Genomic DNA, 26,102 nt, shown 5'->3' on the forward strand with positions numbered 1-26,102 from the left:
AGAACAAATGTGCATAATAGTGTGTGTAATACTGCATGTAATAGTGCCAAACATTTCCGCAAAATGTTCAATTTTCTCAAAGTACAGTATGAGTGCGAGGAATAATTAATTCAAGCATTTTTATAATCATTTTATGTTTTTTTTTACCGGTTGCTGTGATGTGGAGAGTTTCACTCTTAAGTCAACAGGCAGCAGAAATGTGCTTTGGGCTGTAAATGTGTTGTCAGATATGTGCCATCAGTCCAAGAGGCTCATCTCCTCAACACGGAACCTTCTAATGATACCAGCACCACTTGACATGCCTCAGTGGGAAATGAGCCAGAAGATGATGACGATAACTTCTTCAGTTTTCAGAGTCCACAGGTGACCTGTTCTACAGCGGACGATGAGGTACAGAGGTATCTTCAAGATTCAGATAGATACTGGCCTCCTTAAAGGCATATCCAGTGATCAGCGCCCTCTTCTTAAAATACAATACGACTCTGCTCCTGGTTAAAATGACTTTATTAGTCCCGAAAGAAAATAGCTTAAATTACTAGAAAATCTTAAGACTTATTCTAGAAGATCGTATGACTTATGTTGGATAATGATCCAAAAGATGATTATCCCTCATTAAAAATGAGTTGATGGGTCACAGGCAGGGTCAATGCCAGGAGCAGCAGCACTGTGGGAAAGGTAAAAAAAAAAAAATATTAACAACTGAATCCACACATACTACAGTTGCAAGAAATAGTATCTGAAGCCTTTGGAATTATTGGAATTATTCTGCACAATTGATCATAAAAAGTGACTTGATGTTCCTTTATGTCACAACACTAGAATAAGTGGGATGGCTGGTTGACCCTCCTTTGGCAGCAGTAACCTCAAAAGTTTCCTGTAGTAGCAGATAAGATGGGCAATGATCAGGAGTAATTCTTGACCGTTCCTCTTTACAGAACTGTCCTAGTTCAGAATAATTCTCTGGATGTCTGGCATGAATCGACGTCACGAGACAGGGGTTTAACCGGTGATGAACAGGACAGGGGAGACACCCGTTGAACACATCCTGGTGAACTTATAACACTTAACAAACACCCGACGGTGAACAGACACGAACAGGGCAGCTTTATACAATAAGACTCAGGTGAACATTACACAGGACTAATGTGAAACTCCGGTCTGGATCCCGGACCAGAGTAACCCTGTTCGGACCAGATCATGACACTCCCACCATCCATCCTCACCACCTTCTAGAGAGGGACCATTGAGAGCATTCTGATCAGCTCATCATTGGAGTCTCTCTTCTCTCTATAACGGATCAGGAAAGCACCCACTGTAGTACTTGAGCGTGAAGAGTGCGCCGGTCGGCACATGACTGTATGGATTCAAGTTATCGTGTAATTTGTTCTTTGGTTGGGAGGGTGTCAGCAAGATCGGGAACAAGATCACAATAATCTTCAAATTTCCAACTACAATGAAAACAATGAATAAAAACAAAATACTATTCAATTATTAGTTATTTTCCAAAGTCACAGGGAGTCACAAATAAGGATGAAAGAGCCGACACGGGTTGCTGACTACTAAACTCTGTCTGTGTAGCCCACGTTCTCAATAAAATTATTTATTTACTGGATGCAGGACCTTAGAAGACTGACCTGAAATGGTGGACGTGGGTGAGGTGACTCAGTTATAAAAATTATTATAAAAATTTACACCTCAAGTGAATCTTTATACAGAATATCTGGAACAGAGCAGGAATCCACAAAATCATAGTACCAAACTCATCTAAATAAATACTGTGCATCCAGAAACTTTTTATTCACAGTGCCAAAATGGATGAATACTTGAGGTTTGCCTTTGGCAGCAATTACAGCCTCAAGTTGCAGGTTCTGTCGCTGCTTTTGTCAGGATTGACGGCAGCTGTGCTCAACACCGGTGGCCAATCCTGATGGCGCATAAATGCCGGATATCTCCGCCCCTTCCAGATCTCCGGCATTTTCGGGAATTTCATTTGGCAACAGTGTGTATGTTTGTAATTTGAGTTCTGGCAATCGGCACACGCCTACGGGTTAGTTTAATGGTTTTCGGCCAGCGCGCCATTGTTTATTTGTATTTCTTTATTGTTTGTTATAATAAAACCCCATTCCCAGCATGTCAGACCTCTGCACTTCCTTCCCCCGTAAGCCCGTAGACCTGACAGAATGCCGGAGACCTCCCCAAAAGCGCAGAGGTGGAAAGCAGAGGAGAAGAAACGCCGCGAAGGACGCAGCCCGGCGCGGCGAACGCGGACGCCAGGGGAGAGACACGCCGCCCGTTCTGGTGGAGCGTTATCTCCCCGAGAAGCCGTGGTACGCGGCGCCGCGTGATGATGTCACCCCCGGGAAACTCCGCGAAACCCAGGAAGCGACAACGTCAGCGGGCGAGTGGCCGGAGCGAGGACGTTGGCGTCGGCAGCAGCGAGGAAGTGACGTGGGCAGCGAGCGCAGAAGATGCGACCCCCACGATCTTCGCCATGTCGAGCCAAGAACTCTGCGCTCTGCTGGCAAGGCTCCCCGTGGACTGGGACGACATGGACGACGACGAAAGCACGAGAGACGAGAGTTGGGCTCCGCCCATCGCGTCCGTCCATGATCGTCGCGAGGTCCGTGGGGATCCACGTCACTTCCAGGGGGGTGAGAAGCGACAACGGCGGCGTTCCTCCAGCGAGGAGGTGGGCAGCCTCCAGCCCGAATGGCCAGATTACTGCCCATGGGAGTTGATCGCACCCTGGGTCCAGGATGTCCGCAGGGTGGACGACCCTCGGAGTCACAGGTGGGAGGACACGGATGACGTGAGCAACAATGACGTGGATTTTCATTGGGCGGTCGGGGCCGAGATGGCCCCGCCCAGCGCGCGCGTCCGAGATTGTCGCAACATCCGTGAAGACCCACGTGACTTTCGAGGGTACGAGGTCGACACGGACTACGACGAGGATGACGCCAATTGGGCAGTCGTGCCGGGATGGGTCCACCCATCGTGCCCATCCAGGATCGTCACGAGGTTCGTGGAAACCCATATCACACCCAGAGGTGCGACAACAGCGAGGAGGAAGACAGTGATGCGGGGGTAAGCTGGTGGAACAGGGTGACAGGAGGTCGCCAGCCAGCAACTGCACTGCCGGGACTGCCTCGCAGGAAGACGCCCTTCCAGCTCCGGTCGCCGACCCGCCTTCCCTCTGCCCGGACGTTCCCCAGCTGAACGGCAGCGCAGCACCAGCGCCCCCGCATGCTGGAGAAGATGTTCACCACCCCCCACGCCACACACCTACCACCATCTCCACCAACGAGCCCAGCCCCGTGTGGCACAGCCCAAGGGTCCCGGGACCCTGCAGTGGGGCAGCAGACACAGATGAGATCACCACCATCCTCACGTGTCTGACTGGATCAGCATGGGGCTGGGGCGCAGCCCTCTGGCAGCAGGGAGAGACCGACAAAAGGAGTTTTCGGGACTTCCAGCAGAGACTGAGGGCAGAGTTTGATCGGCCTGAGCCAGGGATCGAACTCTGCCCCTCCACCACATCCAGCACCAGTCAGGATCCGGGGCAAGAAGACCCAGCACTGGTGGGTGACGAGAAGGTCGCTCCTCCCGAGATCCTGGCTGTGCCCCCTGAGGAGGTCCCGGAGATCCCAGAGAGGGAGCCAGACGACCCTCTCTTCTGTCTGTCTCTGTCTGTGTGTGTGTGTGCGTGGTATATGTGTCTGTATGTCGCCCCCACTTCCCCTCTTTGTGTCCACCAGATGGCGACCCAGCAGCGGAGCCGAACCCCAGGGAGGGAGTTCCCAACCTGACTGCACCGGTCCAAGGGCGAGGTGGACGAGCCCCAAGGTACCCCTAAGTCCAGCCAGGGGGGGGTGCTCCCCCAAAGAATTTTTTTGGGGAGTGCAGTTCGGGTTGGGGGCTCCTCCTGAGGGGAGGGGAGGTGGGGAAGCGATGGAGCTGGGTCCTCCAGTAGCCGGTGAGGAGGGCGGGCCAGGCATGGGCCTGCGTCCGCCTCCAGAGGGGTGGAGCGCCATAGAGTCCTCGACTAGGCATGAGGACTCAGCTGGGACAGGCAGGAAGAGGGCCTGCTTGTCCCAACGGACGCTGAAGGGGCTAGCCGGATGGTCTGGCAATGCCCCCCCCTTGGCACCAGGGCCGTGCAGCGAGAGGGGCTGCATAGTGCCATAAGGCACCAGCCTGGGGTGCCTAGAACGGTCGCCGGAGGCTCCGGAACAATCTCCCTGGTGCAGGGGGTGACACAAGATGTGTCAGAGGGGACGTGCGGAGACAGGGCCTGCACGTACCCGGATGGATCGGCCCTGACTTTTCTGTGCAGGTCTGAGGATCCAGGGCAGCCATGCAGGACCACGCCGGGGAGCCAGGCCAAGGGTCCGGGGCCGCCAAGCAGGACCACACCGGGGAGCCAGGCCGAGGGACTGGGGCCGCCATGCCTGACCACGCCGGGGAGCCAGGCCGAGGGACCGGGGCCGCCACGCCTGACCACGCCGGGGAGCCAGCCCGAGGGACCGGGGCCGCCACGCCTGACCATGCCGGGGAGCCAGCCCCAGGGACCGGGTCCTCCAAGGGGAGGATACAGCAGGGCAGGAGCCCTGTGGTTGCCACCGTCTGCCCCGCCACCTCCACTGATGGTACTGCTGCGGCTCCGAGGACGTATCCCTTGGAGGGGGGGCTCTGTCAGGATTGACGGCAGTTGTGCTCAACAACGGTGGCCAATCCTGACGCCGCATAAATGCCGGATATCTCCGCCCCTTACAGATCTCTGGCATTTTCGTGAACTTCATTTGGCAATAGTGTGTATGTTTGTAATTTGAGTTCTGGCAATCACCACACGCCTACGGGTTAGTTTATGTTCTTTATTTAAGTTAAATTATTTTCGGCCACTGCGCCATTGTTTATTTGTATTTCTTTATTGTTTGTTATAATAAAACCCCATTCCCAGCATGTCAGACCTCTGCGCTTCCTTTCCCCGTAAGTCCGTAGTCGTGACAACTTTTTTTTTAAATGGTGTCTCGAGACGCGCTGGTGGACGCTCATTTATTCATTTATTCCCCCTACATTTATCCCCCTCAGGAAGAGTGTTAAAGAAATTGTGTTAATAACCAAAGAGGAATTGTTTTATTTGACGGTTATACGGTGATTTCTGAAACTGAAGAAACTCCTGCAGCTTGTATGTTGCTGTCAGTGGACGAAACCCACGTGCAACACTGAGGTTCCATCAGTCAGCCTATATAGCTGATTCTTGATGAACAACTGACTGTCCCTCAACATCTCACTGTCACTGATGTGTCACTGTCACAGGCGATTTATCTGTGATTTTCTCTTTCATTCTGTCATGTATTCTGTTTTACATGGAAGACTGACCTGAGCTGGTGGAAGTGGGTAAGGAGCTGGTGCTGGATACGGAACTGCTGTTCGTGGAACTTGACTGTGTCTGGGACGGTGTTAAAACATCTGTAATGAATAAATAAGAAAATGATGTATTTTTTGTTAATGTCAGATTATATCAAAATGGAAACCAGCGCGATGGCTGAAAAACACGTAAACACAGAAAGTGGAAACACAATTAATGCAGCGTTCCATGTAAACAGCCGGAGACGGGATCAGGAGTGGTGGACTCGGGACCTGTGGACGCGGAGACCGGGGCGCAGCGGCGTGGTGCTGAGGCGGCTGGTATGGGCGGAGTCTCGCATAGGTCGATCACTGTACTGGCGACATACCAACGTTGGGGAGCACTCGGGTAGTGGGGTGGATAAATAAAGTAAAGTAAAGTAAAATAAAGGACTTCAAGAAGACTGACCTGCAGTGGTGGACATGGGTGAAGACATAGTGGTGGAGACACTGTTACCGGTGGTGGGGATGCTGTAGCTGCTGGTGGGGACACTGTTACTGCTGGTGGGGACGCTGTAGCTGGTGGTGGGGACGCTGTAGCTGGTGGTGGGGACGCTGTTACTGGTGGTGGGGACGCTGTAGCTGGTGGTGGGGACGCTGTTACTGGTGGTGGAGATGCTGTTACTGGTGGTGGGGACGCTGTAGCTGATGGTGGGGACACTGTTACTGCTGGTGGGGACGCTGTAGCTGGTGGTGGGGATGCTGTTACTGGTGGTGGGGACGCTGTAGCTGGTGGTGGGGACGCTGTAGCTGGTTGTGGAGACACTGTTACTGCTGGTGGGCACGCTGTAGCTGGTGGTGGGGATGCTGTAGCTGGTGGTGGGGACGCTGTTACTGCTGGTGGGCACGCTGTAGCTGGTGGTGGGGATGCTGTAGCTGGTGGTGGGGACGCTGTAGCTGGAACTACTGCTGGTGGCTTCAGTAATGACAAGTTCTGGTGCTGGAGAGATGCAGTCAGTTATAAAAAAATAATTTATGCTGGTAAAAAACATAATAATTATAGACAAACTACAGGATGAATTTACATCTCAATACCTAGAGCAGCACAGTTATCCACAAAATCAGGGCAGCAGTCGCCTCTGGACAGACACCCCTCATCACATAAGCAGTTGTCGAAATAACAGTAAAGATTTGTTCCTGGGCAGCATAGACCATAACACGAACCTGAAACACAAGCAAGCAAATAAATACATGAAATGTGTTAATATTCGTATGCAGTTGAATGTAACAATGTAATAATTTCCCAGCCATTCTAGATTGTGTAGCTCTGTGTCTCTAGTCATACAAGCAGTGATCTTCCTGGTGATGCTTTCTGCCTCTTTAAGGGTTTCTGCTGCCTTTGCCTTGGTCTCTTTGTAAAGGGGGTATCTGGGCACTGGGTAAGGGCATCATGTGAGGAAAATGTGGGCCTTGTTTATCACACGATTAAATTTGCTGTGAGGACAGTTATTTAATATCTGCACTTTCCTTTAATAAGTGTGGTGGAGGATTTGAACCAGCAACCCTCTGATTACGGGGCCACTTCCTTAACCGCTAGACCATCTGCACGTCTGCAAGCTTTCACTCTTATTGTGTGACGGACTTTTGTTGAACGCTGGTTATGTATACTGTGCTGAAGCAGTGAACTTCAAAATGTTACAATATTGTGAAAATATTTTATTTGTGTTTTGTCTTTTCTTGAAAAAAACCTCAACTATTTATTGATTCTGTATGAACATTCTATTGACAAGCTTTTTAATCCTTATATGGTTTATTTTGTACAAACTCCACATTTTTTAATATAAAGATAGGATGGAGAAGCGACATCTTAATGAACAAAGATTGTTTTCATAATTTTTTTCATGTTAGTGCCATAGCTCTGGAAAATCAGATTAAAGATATGTTATTGTATGTCAAGTTTATTTCTAGATATATCTGTAATTGCCTTTTGTTGCCAAAATGTGAATTTTGAAATAATTATTGACATTTACCATTAAACTTCATATTGCACCAAAATGATTCAAATGTTGCATCCAAAGAAAGCATAGTACTAAAATAAAAGCTAAAATAAATAGGCCATTATTTGAAGATTCTGATTGTATATACATGGAACGTGAGAGGAAAAGAGAACTTAAATTGGACATGATCCACTTATAAAACTGAACATGTTACGGGGGACAGTGCAGGGAAGGACACAAGAGCACGACTGTCGCGGCTGGTGCAGTTGGGGACACAGCCGTCATCAACCAGCTTGACAGCAGGGCTCAACCATCGACAGATGTGGCTGATTAGGCGTCCATGGGTGGAGCCCTGTTATAAGGACCTGTTATAAAGCAAATGAAAGACCAACACAGCGATACATGTGTACAACCTAAAACAGCAGACAACATTCAGGACAATCAGGCAGACACAAGACATGGGAGACACAAGAAACCTGGTCCGGAGTACCGGAAAAGTCTTTATTGTGGCACGTCCGCAAACTTACAGGAAGCGCAGAGGCGGGACATAATGCAAATAAAGATTTATTAACAAACTCAAATCAACACAGCGCGAGGGGCGAAAACAGAGAAAATAAAGATGAGAACGAAAACTAGCCTGCAGGCGTGTGGTGATTGACATAACTCAAAACAACTCCAAACGGAACAGTTGCAAGGTCCGCAAAGAAGGGGCACAGGTGATGTCTCCAGCGGCAGCCAATCCTGACATATTGCAACAACGTCACAATTTCGTCCTGGTCAAATGCATGTAAGTATAATTACTTACCTGTGAACGCTTTTGCTGTGTGTAAGAGAGCCGTGGTGATGAGGACAGTCCAGAACATCGTCTCCATCATGGTGATGATCCCGTATCTGTAAGGAAGTAAACTCTTCAGTCAACATTTATACGTAGTACTACTTTCTAGCAAAGACACACCTGAACAAGCCACGCCTCCTGTTTAGGCAATGATGCAGTAGTTTGTTTTTTTCTGGAATTTAGGTTAGAATGGTTGGCATCCTTATTAAAAAAAAGAAAAAAAGAAAAACAATCTGTCAGTCATGTTCAGAAATGTAATCATACAGGTTTCATTATGGTGGTAGAAGCCTAGTGGGTAGCACACTTGCCTATGAACCAGAAGACCCAGGTTCAAATCCCGCTTACTACCAATCTGTCCCTGAGCAAGACACTTAACCCTAAAATTGCTCCAGGGGGACTGTCCCTGTAACAACTGAAGTCACTCTGGATAAGGGCATCTGATAAATGCCTTAAATTATGCAAAATTAAATTATGCAAATAAAATATTTAAAATTTCAACTTTATTATTACATGTATGAGGATTCTGCATTATAACGTCTTACATTTTTGCCAACTTCTTTTACAGGCTCCGATTTAAAGAAGAAAATGTGATCAATAATGTGAATGTGAAAGTATGGTGCCAGCATGCAGAGCCAGCAAAACAAGGCCATCAATTTTTGTGACTTGTCTCTGAAGAATGTGTGACCTTACTCTACCAGGTGCAGGCGAAATCACTTGACTATAATATATATATATTAGTGGTGGGCATAGATTCATTTTTTTAATCTAGATTAATCTCACTGTAATCTTGGAATTAATCTAGATTAATGCACTCAAACATAGTAGTTTGAGGACGACTCTTCCCCTGCACTACATCAGTACTTGGCCCGGCATCCTCCGCATTAGCTAATGGATGCTTTGCGTTTAGGTGGTACTTGAGACTGGAAGAACTCCTGCAGTAAACAAATTCTGCTTTGCATAAGGTGCAAACAACCTTAGTCTTGTCAAAGTTTCCATTGGGAAGCTTCTTAAAAATTAATTTTCCCTGAAGCAAACCTGGCGGCTTCATAGCTGCATCCATGTTACCACGTCACGTTTGATGTGGTAATTTCACAGTTTGAAGAGTCGTTCTCGCCCCCTACAGTGCAATTCGGCTAGGTATACATCTGCGCTAAAATATCAAGGTGAAAGTCATCATAGCTTGCGTAGTATAGGTTGTAGGTTTGCATACAGATTGTGCATGTAGGAAAACAGTGTTCATTGTACATTAAAACCAAACCAGAAAAACAAATGACAACAATGATCAGATACTGTAATGCAAAAAACATGTAAATATAGTGGGAGGCTTAAAATGATATCAGGGAATTCATAACTCTGCGAATTTGCATCGGCTTATTAAGTCTAATCAACAACAGTGGCCGGAAAAATAAATACAAATAAAAAGTCCCGCTTGTTGCTATGTGATTGGAGAATTACACCTTTATTAGGGAATTCATAACTTTGCGAATTTGCACCAACTATCCAAGCTCAATCAACAACAGTGGCCGGAAAAATAAATACAAATAAAAAATACCGCTTGTTGCCATGTGATTAGAGAATTACACCTTTATCACTAAAAGTTATTATTTGAGATTATGGCATTGTTGAGGTGTTCAGAGAGATAAACAGTTTCTGTCATGGCCAACACGCCTCCAGCCCGCTAGAGGGCGCCTCACCAGCCTGGGAGACGACGACCCGGAAGAGGAAAATTGAAGCGGGCGGTGGCAAGTATAAAAGTGAGGTAACCCCAAGGAGACAGGCCTGCTCTTTGTATGAGTTTACTCGCCAGAGACGCTAGCTCTCTCACCCATGACCTAAGATAATTGTGATCCCTGAAATAAGACCTTCGCCTGCCCACGACTTTGAGAATTGCCTGATCCCCTGGAAACCACAAAAAGAACCCCGACCGGAACTTCCTGGCTACAACCTCTGCCTGCCCCTGACCTTGAACCTACCTGGCCCATCGGTTAAGACGGGATTCCAAGCTCTCCTACCTTCCTGCCGCCCAAGACCTACTCCCGTCCAGTCCAAGATCCCGGACCATCCTGAAACCCGCCGTCTCCTCTGCCCCGGTCCTTCCCAAAGATCCCAAACTGACTCCCCGTTGCGTGGCAGCGCGTCCATTGCTTCCTCACTCCTCGCCGACCAGGCGCCCCCGGTCCTCCTGCCCCGCTCGCCCAGTGTCCTCTACCGGTACGACGGCTTATCCCCACATCCAAAGTATGTCTGCAAGTACGTCATCGAATTCCCCCTGTGACAGTTTCACATGAATATAAATTCTGATCCTAAACATGTTGATTATACTGAACATGAATTTAAAATGTAAACAATTAATTTTAACAGTGCAATTTCCAATCCCAGATCAGTTATTATCAAATTGTTCACCGTGGGACATGGTTTATGATGTTCAATGTAATACCGGTAATCTAAAATGTCACAAATCCTGGTTATTACTGGTTACAGTTTGGTTTGTGGGTTCATCTATTGTGCCAGCCATATCTACATGCCACATTGTAAGTGATACAGTAATTATTCTATGTTCATTTTATACCTTGTCGGAGTGGATCCGGATTTAGAAATGCCTCGGTTTCTACGGTCCCGGGCTTTTTAGGATATGTAGATCTTTTTATTTAAATTAAAACAAATAGATTCTATTCCTCCCTATGCAGTAAAATTCAGATAAAAGAGACTTACGGTCACAGATCCACATCCGAGCAAAGGTATCACGTCAGGCTCACCATTTGTAAAAAAAGACCATGTGGTGAGGGAGAAGAGAATAGAGTGTGTAGAAAAACTCTTTCTCCCTCCACACAAAGCACTGTATTCAACCACTCCAATTTGATGTTACCTGGCAGAAAGAGGCATGGCACAGTAGAGGTTAAAAATGAACAGTTTCTAATTTATTAACACCGGTAACTAATTATTGTAGTTACATGTGAATATCGAATGTAAAAAGGTACCAAGATTACAGAGAAAATAAAAATGAGAAGAAAGAGTAAAGAGGGAGAAGAGAAAGAGAGGGGGAGAGAAAGGCTCAGAAGCCTTCCGGCTTCCGATGGAAAACCCCCTGAGCAAGAAAGCTCAGAGCCCCTTTTTCCACATGTGAGCAGACCTTTATACCCCTGGCCTACAGGAAGTTGTCACTGGCCTACAGGAAGTTGTCACTGACCAATCAGAACCTGTTGTTTCTGATGTCACGCCCCCGGTGCCTCCCATTTGGTGAAGACAAAGAGGGTGGGCGGTCCTGACGGCTGATACTTCACACGTTGCCGTCAGACAAAAGGCATGTAAAACAGGGGTGCCGAATCTTCACCCACAACCGTCGACACAGGAATGTCACACCTCCCCCTGCAGACATCTGTTATGCAAGGCAAAAGTAGGCTCCAGTGATGTCCATTCTTACACCACTTACTACCATTGTGTCCCTGAGCAAGACACTTAACCCTGAGTGTCTCCAGGGAGACTGTCCCTGTAACTAATGATTGTAAGTTGCTCTGGATAAGGGCGTCTGATAAATGCTGTAAATGTAAATGTAAATGGCACAGTCCTAATACCGAGCCTACAGAATCCTCAGTATCCTATTAACGAGCATATAAACAAAGTCTAGATCCTACTATTCCAGAGGACTTAGCACTCACCTTGGTAGAAATTCTTTCAAAATGTTATTATGTTCACATAACAAGTGTATCCAGAGACAGTTATAGGCAAGTTTTAAAAATCAATAGAAAAAAATTATTTTCTTTCCTCTTTTTTTATCTGGTCCTAGTTACTGTCTCCCAACATGGCTGCCCATGTGTTTATTAGTGGAAGAAGAAATTCCCTAACAGAATAATAAAGGACAGGTCTTGTCATCCCTGTATGCATGTCCTACATGAGAGACGTGCGTAGTCTCCTGCCTCCAGACCTTCTGTTTATTGTGATTCAATTGCATCAGCATCCTACATGCTCTGTGCAGCCCACTTTCTAACAGTGTGACAATAATGTATTTATATTATACCCAGAAATGTTCATGTGTTGATTTCTTCAAAAAATTAATTATTTGTGGATGCATATTGCAACAGATTAAGAGGAGAAAAAAGAACCTGGCATAGTGTAATAATGGAATACGTTTATTTTATAAATTTCACCACAAGATGTCAGTAAAGTAAGGTAAGAATGGTCACATTACATTTACATTTACGGCATTTGGCAGACGCCCTTATCCAGAGCGACTGCTTGTAACGTCACGTAACTCGAAATAAATGATTCAATTTAAAATAAAATCTTGACCGTAAACTGGTGGAAATTACAAGGCCACAGGGAATTTCCAATGATTCACGATTGTTTTATTTATGCAAAAATGGCATAATGAAGTTCTAAAGTCAGGTATTCCAAATTCCAGAAATTAAGATGTTTTGTTTCCACTAGAGGGCGGAAGCTGCTGGTGCACCAAGGTGACGCCTACCCAGATACTGCTGTCTGAAAACCAAGCTGCTGGGTTCATCCGTTTGTTGCTGTAAAACACTTAACTACAGAGGCAGGAAAAACGTTTTATAGCTCAAATTCACAATTTAAAGAATCAGCTTTATATTACAGATGATTTTTTTCCAGCACATTTTGATCCTTGCTGTTTTCTGGATCCCAATGTAAGTGCAAACGAAAATTGAAAATAAATTTGTTGTACTTGCTCCTTTTAACTGTAATAAACATACTCATATATAAATGTATTGAAGCCAATGGGCTCCATGATGGGCCTAGAAGAGATGTTGACACAGCGGTGTTTTATTAGGCAGAATTTTAAGAACCAGGTACCGGCACATGAGGTCAGCAGCAGGGCAACAGGGGAGGCATTCACCCAAAATAATAACACGGCCCCTGCCCTAATTCCCAGGCGACAGCCCACTAATTCCCCCAACACTCACCCTAACAGTGGGTAGACTCTTGCCTCACTAACCCCAGAGGCAGCCCTTTACGCAAATTAGGCCAGCCCTATTGGCTGCCAATGCTACATTACACCCCCCCCCCCTTTAACAAAGTCCAAACGTCCATTCTGGTACCGCCCTGGAGTGCACCGCTCCAGAGTCGTCTCCTGGGTTGCTCCAGGCAGAACCGGTGACCTCGGCAGTAGGCCACTACTTCTCACTGCAGTGCCAGATGACCCTGGTGGTGCACCAACCTCCTGTTGGCGCCCGTCCGACCACGACACCCCGCATCCGGCAGCACGCTTGGGATACTCCGCCGTAACGCGACCTCCTGGCATCGTCCTCTCGCTCTCGGCATGCACCTCCAGGCGTCCTCCCTCGCACGAACCATCGCAGCCCCAACACCCGGAAGCCGTCACCTCCTCTTCTCGCCTCCAACACGCGCCGGCAAACCCTCTTCCTCCCGCAGGCCGCCATCAGGCAGGGGGCTGGGTCGCGCTGGGAAGAGGGGGCAGCCACCCCGAAGACTCGCTGGCGACGCCCAACTATTGTTCTTTATACGCTGTGGTCGTCGCTTACCCCCCTGGAAGTGACGTGGGTCCCCACGGACCTCGCGACGATCGTGGACGGGCGCGATGGGCGGAGCCCAACTCGCGTCTCCCGTGCTCTCGTCGTCGTCGTCGTCCGTGTCGTCCCAGTCCACGGGGAGCCTGGCCAGCAGAGCGCAGAGTTCCTGGCTCGACATGCCGAAGATTGTGGGGGTCGCATCCTCTGCGCTCGCTGCCCACGTCACTTCCTCGCTGCTGCCGATGCCTTCGTCTTCGCTCCGCCCACTCACCTGCCGACGTTGTCGCTTCCGGGTTTCGCGGATTCTCCCGCGGTTGACGTCATCACGCGGCACCGCGTGTCGTGGCTCATCGGGGAGAAAACGCTCCACCAGAATGGGCGGCGTGTCTCTCCCCCCGGCGTCCAAACTCGTTGCGCCGGGCTGCGTCCTTCGCGGCGGTCCTTCTCCTCTGTCTTTTTCCTCTGCGCTTTTGGGTAGAGGGACGACATTCTGTCACGGGGGAAGGAAGCGCAGAGGTCTGACATGCTGGGAACGGGTTTTTATTATAAATAAACACTAAATACAAATAAACGCGGCTCGGTGGCCGAAAACAGTTTAAACAAAGGAAAGAACGTAAACTTGCCCGCAGGCGTGTGGCGGTTGCCAGAACTCAAAAATACACGTTTAACAAAACCAGGTCAAGTTTGTGCAGAGAGTCCACGGAAATCTGCGGTTTTATGCGCTGTTAGGATTGGCCACCGGTGATGAGCCCAGCTGCAGTCAATCCTGACACATATTTTATGTTTGTCTAATCTTCCACTTTTCAGCTTTATAAATAAAGAAATGGTTAATGAAATTAACCATTCTGTGATTGCTACATTCATGTAGTTGTAAAAAGCATGACAATATATTAAGTAATCCAAAGTATTCAGAATTCAGTCATGTAGCCATTTTTCTGATATGAAGACATCAAAAATGGCATCATGACTTAGTAGACAAGGAAAAAAATCATGATGAATCCTATCAGAGTGTACTAAATACAGAGAAAATCTGTTTTTATTTGAACTCATCATTCATAAGCTCTGCCTACCCTCAACCTCCTAAAGGTCAAGGCACTAGTAGGTTTGGTTATATATGGTTCATATAGCTGAAGCACACCTCCATTTTGTTTTATTTATCACATTAATCGTTGTAGCTGCTACGGTCATATGACCTGCCCTTGTCTGAAAATGAATTGAGAATTGTGTGTAAGCTAATTTATAAAGTAAAGCAAAATAATTGGTGTTTACCACTTCAGCTTTAACAAAGTATTTAGGCTCAATTAACCCTTTACAACCCAGCAGTGAAAGGACCATTCCTGGGGAGTTAAAGCTTTTGTCATGTAAACAAGGCGGGGCCATGCTGAGCCACTTCAAGGACACTTGTGTTTCACTTTGATATCTTAGGGAGAAAATAACACACGTTTTTTTTTTTCCTTTGTTAAAGAGATTCATTGATAAAAACAGTACAAAATAAATTAAAAAACAAACAAATAATAATAAAAAGTGAGTGAGTACATTTCAGCAATCACTCACAATCTTGGCACTGCCATGGCATCTCCCATTTGTATCTGTAGCAGTGAACACATCGCACAGGGGCATGATTGTTCGTTCACTGGTGTTTGACCTGGAACGTGGCTCTTTATCCAGGGCTAGGTGTGGAGGGTTGTCCGAAGCAGCCATATGAGAGCTAGCCAACTCTCGTACAAGCTCCACCAGGAAGTCCACCCGTCTTTCCTGCTTCCCGGTGCATGCTTGATATAGTACATGTGCATTCAATGCTGCCATGTCAATCATATTGTAGAACACGGCAACTGGCCAGCGCCGTGTTCCTCTGCGGACAGTGTACTCCCGCTCCATCTGGTCCATCACATCCACACCACACTTTGTGGTGTTGTAAAGGGTGACAGTGTTTGGCTTCCTTTTGGTGGTATTATCAGTCTGAACCACGCTGTGCATGCTGCTAAGAACATAGGCGGTCTTCTTCCGTTTGGCCGAATACGCCGTCAGTGTGGCAGCAGTGGTTGAAAACACCTAATAAATAAGAAATTGTTATTATCATAGCACTTTTACACACAATGACACACTTGGAGCTGTTGATTCTAAAAACCACAAAACACCTGCAACATACCTGAGTGGTGAATTCACTGCGATCTGTTTGTCTGGCGGATTGAGGAATTTCCCGGCCAATCTTGTTGACTGTGCCGAGGATGGTGGTTTTCCGGCTAAGCGGTTTTTGTGCAAGTGACAGCGATGTGAAGAAATTGTCCGTGGTGACATTTATGCCCTTGTCTAGGAACCTTGGTAAGGGTGGTAGTAGCCTAGTGGGTAACACACTCGCCTATGAACCAGAAGACCCGGGTTTGAATCCCACTTACTACCATTGTGTCCCTGAGCAAGACACTTAACCCTGAGTTGCTCCAGGGGGGAACTGTCCCTGTAATTGTACTGTCGCTACTGATTGTAAGTCGCTCTGGATAAGGGCCTCTGATAAGTGCTGTAAATGTAAATGTAATGTAAATGGAATGGTTCCATCAGCCTCATCACTATGTTTTCAGACAGTCTCTCCCCACTGGGACGACTGGGGTCCTTGCCAAGATATGGGAGGACATTGCAAATGTACTTGGATTTTAGGTCGCAAGCCACCCAAAACTTGATCAGAAACTTATCAGGTTTAGTTGCAATATACTGCAGGAAACAGCAGTGAGTCTTTGACGGGAAAAGCTGTTCATCAACGGTGATATGTAGACCAGGGTTGTAGGACGTGATGCAGTTGGTGACAAATGATCCCCACACACTGGAAATTGCAGCAAACTTATCTGTCTTTGCTCGATCACTACGGGTGGACCTGTCATCAAAGCGTAGGTGTCGCATGATGTCTTGGAAGCGGTTTTGCGGCATAGTTCCAATGATCTGTGGGTTTCCCAGGTTTGCTGACCAGCAGTCACATAACGATGGAACCTTGGTAAGCCCCCGCAAGATGACAATCGCGATAAATGCCATTAGTTCAGGGAGGGCCATGAACCAATGAGCATGCTCCGTTTGCTGTGCATGTTGGATAGTCCATTCTTGAATGCTACGAAGCATGTTAAGAGTGATGAAACACAGGAAGCTCTGATGGTAACTCGGGATACTTCTTCTGGCCTTAGCCGTTGGCTCTTAATCTGCAGTGTACGCTTCTATTGGGGTGAAAGGGAGCAACTTTTAGCAAGCGATTTTTGGCCCAACCTCCTGTGGAGAAGCCATCAACTCCATTGTCCTCCTGCTTTAGTTGTGCAAAAACACTAGTTACCTGTGAACCCTGGCATATTTGCATTTCTTTACCGACACCACTGCTTCAAGAGCACACAAAAACAAAATTCACTTTTTGTTTTATAATTCAGTGATGATTCTGTACAGGTTATGACATTTGTGGACAAACATACATTGGAGACTGATGTGTTAGCATGTTTCCTTCATTTCATTCTATTAGCAACTTTTCATTCTATTTTCAGTCTATTTTTAATAAATAAAACACACATGTATTTCTATATTTGGTAAATTTGCATCTTTCAAATTTGCAGGTCTGTCAGTGTGTGGGATATTTTGTATAGATATGGTAAGCTTTTGTGAAGGCAGCTACAGTACACGGCAGTGTTAGAGTACACTTCTTGGGGGGAAGGGGAGTGACACATTCCAATTGGCCACCCATTTACAAATGAATGGTAGCCATTTTTCGGTGATTGAGTTGTTAGTTTCAAACCAAGGTAGGGCTGGTAGGGCTCTGGTAGGGCTGAGGGGGTCAGAAAAACCTGGGACTTCTAGTGTTAATTCGGCGGCAAGTTCTGTTTTTCAGTTTTGAATAGCACACAGAACATAGAGCACATTGAGTCCAGGGTCGGTTGTCATTCTCCTTTGCCTGTAGTGTGCAGTGAGGCCGCTCCACTACTACTGAAAATTAACAAAAAACAATGAATGATTTACATTTTTTTCTATGATGACTTAAATTTTTTTCTATGATGATTAAATGCAACATAGTACAGAGCAGAGCTGGGTACAAAAATGGCATGAACAAGACATTATTGTATTTTTAAAAAATCATATATATTGTCTGTTCTATTTCCTGAAAATGGGACTGCTATATTAAACATCAGCGTGGAACATCATGTGTCACAACCATGCGGGTATGAGGAAGCAGGTGCACGGAGAGGAGGACGGAGAGGTGAGGAGGAGACGAGGAAGGAAGGACGCAATCGCTGACATCACGACACCGGGGTTTAGTAGGTGAAGCACAAGACAGGGGAGATATCCGAGACACTGGAACATAACTTCAAAGACCTGACAGTGAACAGAAACAAACAGGGCAGCTTTATACAATTGACAAGGGTGAAAACGATTAGGAAACATTTCACAGGACAACAGTGAATCTCCTTTCGGAACGGATCATGACAACATGGTTGTTTCCTGTGGGTTATATATTGTTACAGAGGTTTTGTGTTTAGAATGGGACAAGTCTGAACCACTGCCTCTTTCCCAGTAAATCCCATTGACCCTCAGTGAGTTTCCGCATCTACCTGTAATGGTTTACAGAGTGGACCTGCTCCTATTCACACAGAATTACTAGACACTGCATTTGCTGTGTTTCCTTATTGGCACAAAATGACAGCGTTTTCTATTGTAGAACAACAATCAATAGCAACAGAATGAATACCAAATACAATAAATAGAATTGAGATGGAAAGAAAAAACAATAGACAGAATCCGTACAATATACAATTTAGATTGGGGCAGTAGTGGCCCAGTCGGTAAAGAAGTGGACCCGTAAACAGAAGGTTGCCGGTTCGAATCCCGAACTACACAGGTGCCACTGAGGTCGCACTGAGCGCCTGTCATGGCTGCCCACTGCTCACCAAGGGTGATGGTTAAAAGCCGATGTTGTGTCACTGTGTGCTGTGCATTGTCTCACAATGACAATCACTTCACTTTCACTTCAGATCAGAATCAGAATTGCCTTTATTGGTCAAGAATGTGTGAATACATTTGATTCCAGTCAATGGTGTCCTTCAAGCACAATATAAAGAACAACAACAGTATGCAATACAGTAGAAATATAGAGTTTTGATGCATTCTCAAATCATGCTGGATGTAATATTATGTCTGTATAAGTGCACCTATGTTAATACATTTCCATATACAGCATTTGACACATGCTCTTATCCAGGGTGATGTACATAAGTGCTATAAACATCAATCATTGAAAACCCTCATTTGGTTCACAAGGACCCAATCTGTAGATACCGTTCGCATGACAACTCAGAACAAAACGGTTATTTTTTAAATTGAATATAGAAAGTTTAAGTAAGAGCTCTGTTAATCCAAATATTTTCGAAACAGGAAGGTTTTCAGTTTATGTTTGAAGATCTTTAGTGACCCAGCTGTTTGGACATCTAGTGGAAGTTCATTCCACCACCTATGAGCCAAGACAGATAATGAATGCTTTCCTAGAACCTTAAAATGTGGTGGTACCAGTGGAGCAGTGCAGACCGAGGAGTGATGAGAGATCTGAGGTAGGAGGGTGCTGACCCTTCCTTGGCTTTGTGGACCAGCATCAGTATTTTGAATCTGATAAGGCGGGTGGTACAGAAAAGTCGATGGAGGGAACATAGCTGTGGTGTGGGACAACTTGAGAAGTTTAAAAACAAGTCGTGCTGCAGCATTCTGGATCAGGTCGAGTAGCACTAAGAGGAACACCAGCCAGGAGTGAGTTGTACTAGTCCAGTTTGGACAAATATCTGAGTAGCCTGAGTTGATAGAAATGGACAAATCCTTCTAATGTTGTAGAGAAGGAATCAACGTGAATGTGAGGCATGGGAGACATGAGAAAAGTTGGAGTGGGAATTGTCCATGGTTACCCCAAGACTGTGTGCAGCAGTTGAAGGAGCCATTGAAAAATTGTCCATGGATTCTTAAGGTCCTGTTGTGAGGAGGTATCAGCAGGGATGAATAGCAGTTCAATTTTGCTAGTGTTGAATTTCAGATGATGTGCCACCATCCAGGATGAGATAGACACCTGCTTGATTTTGGTGGACATGTTCACATCTGCTGGTGGAAAAGAAAAGAAGAGTTGGGTGTTGTCTGCATAGCAGTGATCAGAAAACTCATGGGAAAATATGACTTCACCAATAGATTTGGTGTAAAGAGAGAAACCAGAGTATTGTTGTATGTTAGCTATAGCCGTGTTTATTAAATTCTTTAAATTCACAATCGTTTGTTTCTGTGTGCTGCTCACAGCTGAGTCACTGAACGTTGACCTTTTAAGCTACATGCTAAATTACTGCTAGCACGCAGAGTGGGAAAGCTACCTTTCCTGGCAAGAGGGGGGATAATCGTTCCCAGAATTGATAGATAATTATATTATCTGCTCCGTGGACGGACAGATCAAGTAATTGTAACACTAATTCTGCTACAGTTTATCCCCAAATCTAGTCTAAATGTTTATTATTAATTATAACCAGTTATAATTAATTCTAGATATTTCCTCTTGAGCTAATTCGTTACAACCGTGTGCTGTGCTGCTGTGTATCACATGTGACAATCACTTTACTTTTAAGCGCAGATGAATGCATTTCTAATACCTGAGAATGAAGTCAGAATCTGACATCAGGCTTTTGCTGATGTGGACTGAATCCAGTGGACAAATCCCACCCCCTTCATTTCAGGAGGAATCCAGTCAGGTGCAATGGGCTCCAACAGGCAGGACATCTAGTCAACCCCCCTCCACCACACTTATTAAAGGAAAGTGCAGTGTCCTCACAGCAAATTTAATCGTGTGATAAACAAGGCCCACATTTTCCTCACATGATGCCCTTACCCAGTGCCCAGATACCCCCTTTACAAAGAGACCAAGGCAAAGGCAGCAGAAACACTTAAAGAGGCAGAAAGCATCTGGTCCGTGTCTGGAAAGTGTCATGATCTGGTCCGAACAGGGTTACTCTGGTCCGGGATCCAGACCGGAGTTTCACATTAGTCCTGTGTAATGTTCACCTGAGTCTTATTGTATAAAGCTGCCCTGTTCGTGTCTGTTCACCGTCGGGTGTTTGTTAAGTGTTATAAGTTCACCAGGATGTGTTCAACGGGTGTCTCCCCTGTCCTGTTCATCACCGGTTAAACCCCTGTCTCGTGACGTCGATTCATGCCAGACATCCAGAGAATATTTCTGAAGTAGGACAGTTCTGTAAAGAGGAACGGTCAAGAATTAAGTGTTAAATGTGAAGTGATTGTCATTGTGATACACAGCAGCATAGCACACGGTACACACAGCATTTAACCCATCACCCTGAGTGAGCAGTGGGCAGCCATGACAGGCACCCGGGGAGCAGTGTGTGGGGACGGTGCTTTGCTCAGTGGCACCTCAGTGGCACCTTGGCGGATCGGGATTCGAACCGGCAACCGTCTGATTATGGGGACGCTTCCGGTTTACCGTCGGGTCTTTTTTATTCATGGGGCCACTTCCTTAGTTACTCCTGACCGTTGTCCGTCTGATCTTCTACTACAGGAAACTTTTTAGGTTACTGCTGCCAAAGGAGGGTCAACCAGCCATCCCACTTATTCACATACTTTTCCACCTGCACTGTGAATGTCTACAGTGTGTGCTGAAACATATAATTATTTGTGTGGTATTTGTTTAAGCATACTGTGTTTGTCTAATGTTGTGTCATAAAGGAACATCAAGTCACATTTTATGATAAATTTGTGCAGAATAATAACAATAATTCCAAAGAGTTCAGATACTATTTCTTGCTGTCAAGAAATACTGTCGTATGTGCGGAATCAGTTGTTAATATTTTTTTTTTTACTTTTCCCACAGTGCTGCTGCTCCTGGCATTGACCCTGCCTGTGACCCATCAACTCATTTTTAATGAGGGATAATCATCTTTTGGATCATTATATGATACGTAACATAAGTGATACGATCTTCTAGAATAAGTCTTTCTAGTAATTTAAGCAATTTCCTTCGGGCTAATAAAGTTTTCTGATTCAGATTCTAAAAATTACTTGGAGGGATGTGCTGCGTTCATGATTGCAATTGATTGCTTTGAAAATTCTGATTCTAGGACATAATGAAGTTCTTGCACTGATATTTTCAGTTATACTTTGCACTGACCTAAGCTACTGCAAACTCTTTCCACTCTGAAGGCCATGTCACCTTCATTGCTGTATTTTCAATATTTTCAAAAATTCCAGTGTTTTGTTACCAAATGCGTGGGTTCTTTGATTTTGCAGTCATTGCCATCCCATTCATCATTCATTACGTAGTAATCAGCAGCACCCTACTCCACTCTCTACTCAAACCACCAATTCCTCCAGCTCAATCCTCAGTAACTGCAGAGGACTTTAACACCTTCGCTTGTCATTTACCACAGATCCACTGGTGGTTAATTCCCAGGATTCCCAATCCTCCTCATTGGATCACTTTTCTGCCCTGACATAAGATGAGATCCTACAACTCATCACTTCATCCAACCCAACCTCCTATTCACTGGATCCAATTCCTTCAACAATGCTTCAATTCATCTCTCAGGACTTCCTGTTTTTCATCACATCCACCTTTAATAAATCCATAACATCTGGTCTCATCACAACAGCCTTCAAAGGCTAGAATCATCTCAGTTCTTAAGAAATCCACCACCAAATCCTCTGAAATCTCCAAATACAGACCAGTCTCTCTCCTACCTTACCTTTCAAAAATCCTAGCATGTAGCATCTGAAATAAGCTCTCAATCTACCTTACCCAGAACAACCTTCAGGACCGAAATCACTCTGGTTTCACCACTAATTGTTGTATGTTAGCTATAGCCGTGTTTATTAAATTCTTTAAATTCACAATCGTTTGTTTCTGTGTGCTGCTCACAGCTGAGTCACTGAACGTTGACCTTTTAAGCTACATGCTAAATTACTGCTAGCACGCAGAGTGGGAAAGCTACCTTTCCTGGCAAGAGGGGGGATAATCGTTCCCAGAATTGATAGATAATTATATTATCTGCTCCGTGGACGGACAGATCAAGTAATTGTAACACTAATTCTGCTACAGTTTATCCCCAAATCTAAAAAAAGGTTGAGATAACCAGAACGATTATCCCCCCTCTTGCCAGGAAAGGTAGCTTTCCCACTCTGCGTGCTAGCAGTAATTTAGCATGTAGCTTAAAAGGTCAACGTTCAGTGACTCAGCTGTGAGCAGCACACAGAAACAAACGATTGTGAATTTAAAGAATTTAATAAACACGGCTATAGCTAACATACAACAATTAGACAAACATATACATACAGGGTAAAGGAAAGTGATGAAAAGAGAATGGCAGTATTACACATCAATTAACCACAGCCTAATGAGAATCGTCAGAGAATTCTTAAGTTCACCTTAAAAAGGGGTTTAAACGTGCATCTAAATAGTTACTTGCATTGGTCCTTATTTCATGCAAAGGAGTCCTGATGTGGTAGGGTCGCGATCCTCAACCTTTTTTTAGATCTGGAGCTGGGAGTCCTCCTTGAAGGTAAATTTTGCCAAAAGAGTCAAAGTGTTGAAAAGAGGTGTCTCGGGAGGAAGAAGAGAAGTTCTGAGCCATGCGTGCCTGTGTGACGCTCTTTTTGATGCTTTCTGGCACGCCCATCATGTGGCCTGAATGGCCAATCACAAGTGTGACATTTTGGCGGGAGAAGTTCCCTTTGTCTGGGTTTACGACTGACCGGAATTTTTATGGCTGGCCCTGAGAGAAACTGTAGTTCGTTGCAGTTACAATTTCTACCTTATAGAAATTGTATGATGTATTTTGTGATCACATGGTATGCATCACTGTTTCAGTAGTAAAGAGATGTTCCTTCTGATACCAAGAAAGGGACCTTTAGGAAGTAGGAAAGTGGAAATACACTTATACGCCTAATTATAGGTAATTAGAGTTTACCTAATGCAAAATAGAAAGTTGTAACTATACAAGGGAACGTACACACAACGCGTGCATATACGGGATCCACTTATAATCACATATTCCTAGCACAAGATACAGACAATGCGTTTAAGTGTGTGCGTGATTGTGTATTGCAAAGGTGGGGCCAGGCAGGAGGTCTTTATGGAATGCTTTGAAGCTTGGAACCCCCATGAGCAGTTTGCAGACCCAGTCTGTTTAGCATCATGTTTGTGACAGTAGGGGAAGACGGGACGATCAGGCTGAGGGTCCAGGTTTGTAATTTGTATGTAAATGTCAAAGGTTAAAAGGTTCTTTGAAGATCAACCATCTGTGATCCTACACAGACGCTACACGGTGCACACAGTGAAATTTGTTCTCTGCATTTAACCCATCACCCTGAGTGAGCAGTGGGCAGACATGACAGGCACCCGGGGAGCAGTGTGTGGGGACGGTGCTTTGCTCAGTGGCACCTCAGTGGTACCTTGCCGGATCGGGATTCGAACCGGAAACCTTCTGATTACCGTGCCACTTTCTTAACCACTAGGCCACCACTGACCCTGGAACTTCTGCAAGCTTTCACTCTTACTGTGTGAAGGACTTTTGTTGGACGCTGGTTATGTATACTGTGCTGAAGCAGTGAACTTCAAAATGTTACAATATTGTGAAAATGTTTTATATTTGTCTTTTCTTGAAAAAAACTCAAATATTTATTGATTTTGTATGAACATTCTATTGAGAAGCTTTTTAATTCTTATTTGATTTATTTTGTACAAAATATAAATATATATAATATATAGATTGAATGGAGAAGCAACATCTTAATGAACAAAGATTGTTTTCATAATTTTTTTCATGTTAGTGCCATAGCTCTGGAAAATCAGATTAGAGAGATGTTATTGTATGTCAAGTTTATTTCTAGATATATATGTAATTGCCTTTTGTTTTCTAAAATGTGAATTTTGAAATAATTACTGGCATTTACCATTAAACTTCATATTGCACCAAAATGATTCAAATGTTGCATACAAAGAAAGCATAGTACTAAAATAAAAGCTAAAATAAATAGGCCATTATTTGAAGCTTCTGATTGTATATTCATGGAACGTGAGAGGAAAAGAGAACTTAAACTGGACATGATCCACCTGTAAAACTGAACATGTTACGAGGGACAGTGCAGAGAAGGACACAAGAGCAGTTGGGGACACAGCCGTCACCAATCAGCTTGACAGCAGGGCTCAACCATGGACAGATTTGGCTGATTAGGCATCCATGGGTGGAGCCCTGTTATAAGGACCTGTTGCAAATAAAGATTTATTAACAAACACAAATCAACACAGCGCGAGGGCCGGAAACAGGGGAACTAAAGGGGAGAACGAAAACTAGCCTGCAGGCGTGTGGCGATTGACAGAACCAAACAGAACAGTTGCAAGGTCCACAAAGAATGGCGCCTTTTCACTGCTGTCAGGATTGGGCACAGGTGATGTCTCCAGCGGCAGCCAATCCTGACATATTGCGACAACGTCACGATTTCGTCCAGGTCAAAGGCATGTAAGTGTAATTACTTACCTGTTAACTGTGCTTTTGCTGTGTGTAAGAGAGCCGTGGTGATGAGGACAGTCCAGAACATCGTCTCCATCATGGTGATGATCCCGTGTCTGTAGGGAAGTAAACTCTTCAGGCAACATTTATACGTAGTACTACTTTCTAGCAAAGACACACCTGAACAAGCCATGCCTCCTATTTAGTCAATGATGCAGTAGTTCGGTTTTTCTGGAATTTAGGTTAGAATGGCTGGCATCCTTATTAAAAAAAAGAAAAACAATCTGTCAGTCATGTTCAGAAATGTAATCATACAGGTTTCATTATGCAAATAAAATATTTAAATTTGCAACTTTATTATTACATGTGCGAGGATTCTGCATCATAACGTCTTAAATTTTTACCAACTTCTTCTACAGGCTCCTACTTAAAGAAGAAAATGTGATCCATAAACATCATAAAGATCATAGTGAAGAATTTACGTAGATTCTGATAATATAACAGGTCCAAGTCAAGCTGTGATTTCTTATACAAAAAAAGGGAATTTTTAAAAAAAACTCAAAGTCATTCACACGTCCACCTAAGAAGCAACACTGATGATCAATTTTCTGTCGTGCAAATGACAGGTGGTGACCACAGACCACGTCTCAGTTCCTATGCCTTCTGGCTGATGTTTTGGTGACTTTTGAATGCTGGCGGTGCTTTCACTCTGGTAGTAGCATGAAACAGAGTCTACGACCCACACAAGTGGATCAGGTAGTGCAGCTCATCCAGCTGTGACAAGAAGGTTTGCTGTGTCTGTCAGTGTGCCGGAGTTAAATGGTTACACTAGATTTATAAATGTATTTCTTTTATTTTCTTATTTTCTAAAGACTTTTATTTTGTTTACCTGTATTCTGATGTGGGTAAGGGAATTATAATGATAATCCGGGTGTTTGTT

General features: G+C 45.1%; 1 protein-coding gene across 2 annotated transcripts; it reads right to left on the minus strand.

Annotated features, from left to right (window-relative positions):
• Nucleotides 1-486: 486 nt before the first annotated feature.
• LOC114799030 (putative protein TPRXL) lies at nt 487-25,352 on the minus strand. 2 transcript variants are annotated; one of them, XM_028995148.1, is made up of 5 exons: nt 25,190-25,352; nt 6,442-6,570; nt 5,816-6,346; nt 5,380-5,469; nt 487-664 (listed from the first exon to the last, which is right to left on the minus strand). In XM_028995148.1, the coding sequence occupies exons 1-5, from the start codon at nt 25,260-25,262 to the stop codon at nt 603-605; spliced, it is 885 nt and encodes a 294-aa protein (XP_028850981.1). In that variant the 5' UTR covers nt 25,263-25,352; the 3' UTR covers nt 487-602. The 2 variants fall into 2 exon arrangements, with proteins under 2 accessions (XP_028850981.1, XP_028850982.1); XM_028995149.1 differs by lacking the exon at nt 25,190-25,352 and adding an exon at nt 8,149-8,280.
• Nucleotides 25,353-26,102: the final 750 nt, after the last annotated feature.

Source organism: Denticeps clupeoides, chromosome 11 (assembly GCF_900700375.1).
Source record: "Denticeps clupeoides chromosome 11, fDenClu1.1, whole genome shotgun sequence".
NCBI classification, from domain to species: domain Eukaryota; kingdom Metazoa; phylum Chordata; class Actinopteri; order Clupeiformes; family Denticipitidae; genus Denticeps; species Denticeps clupeoides.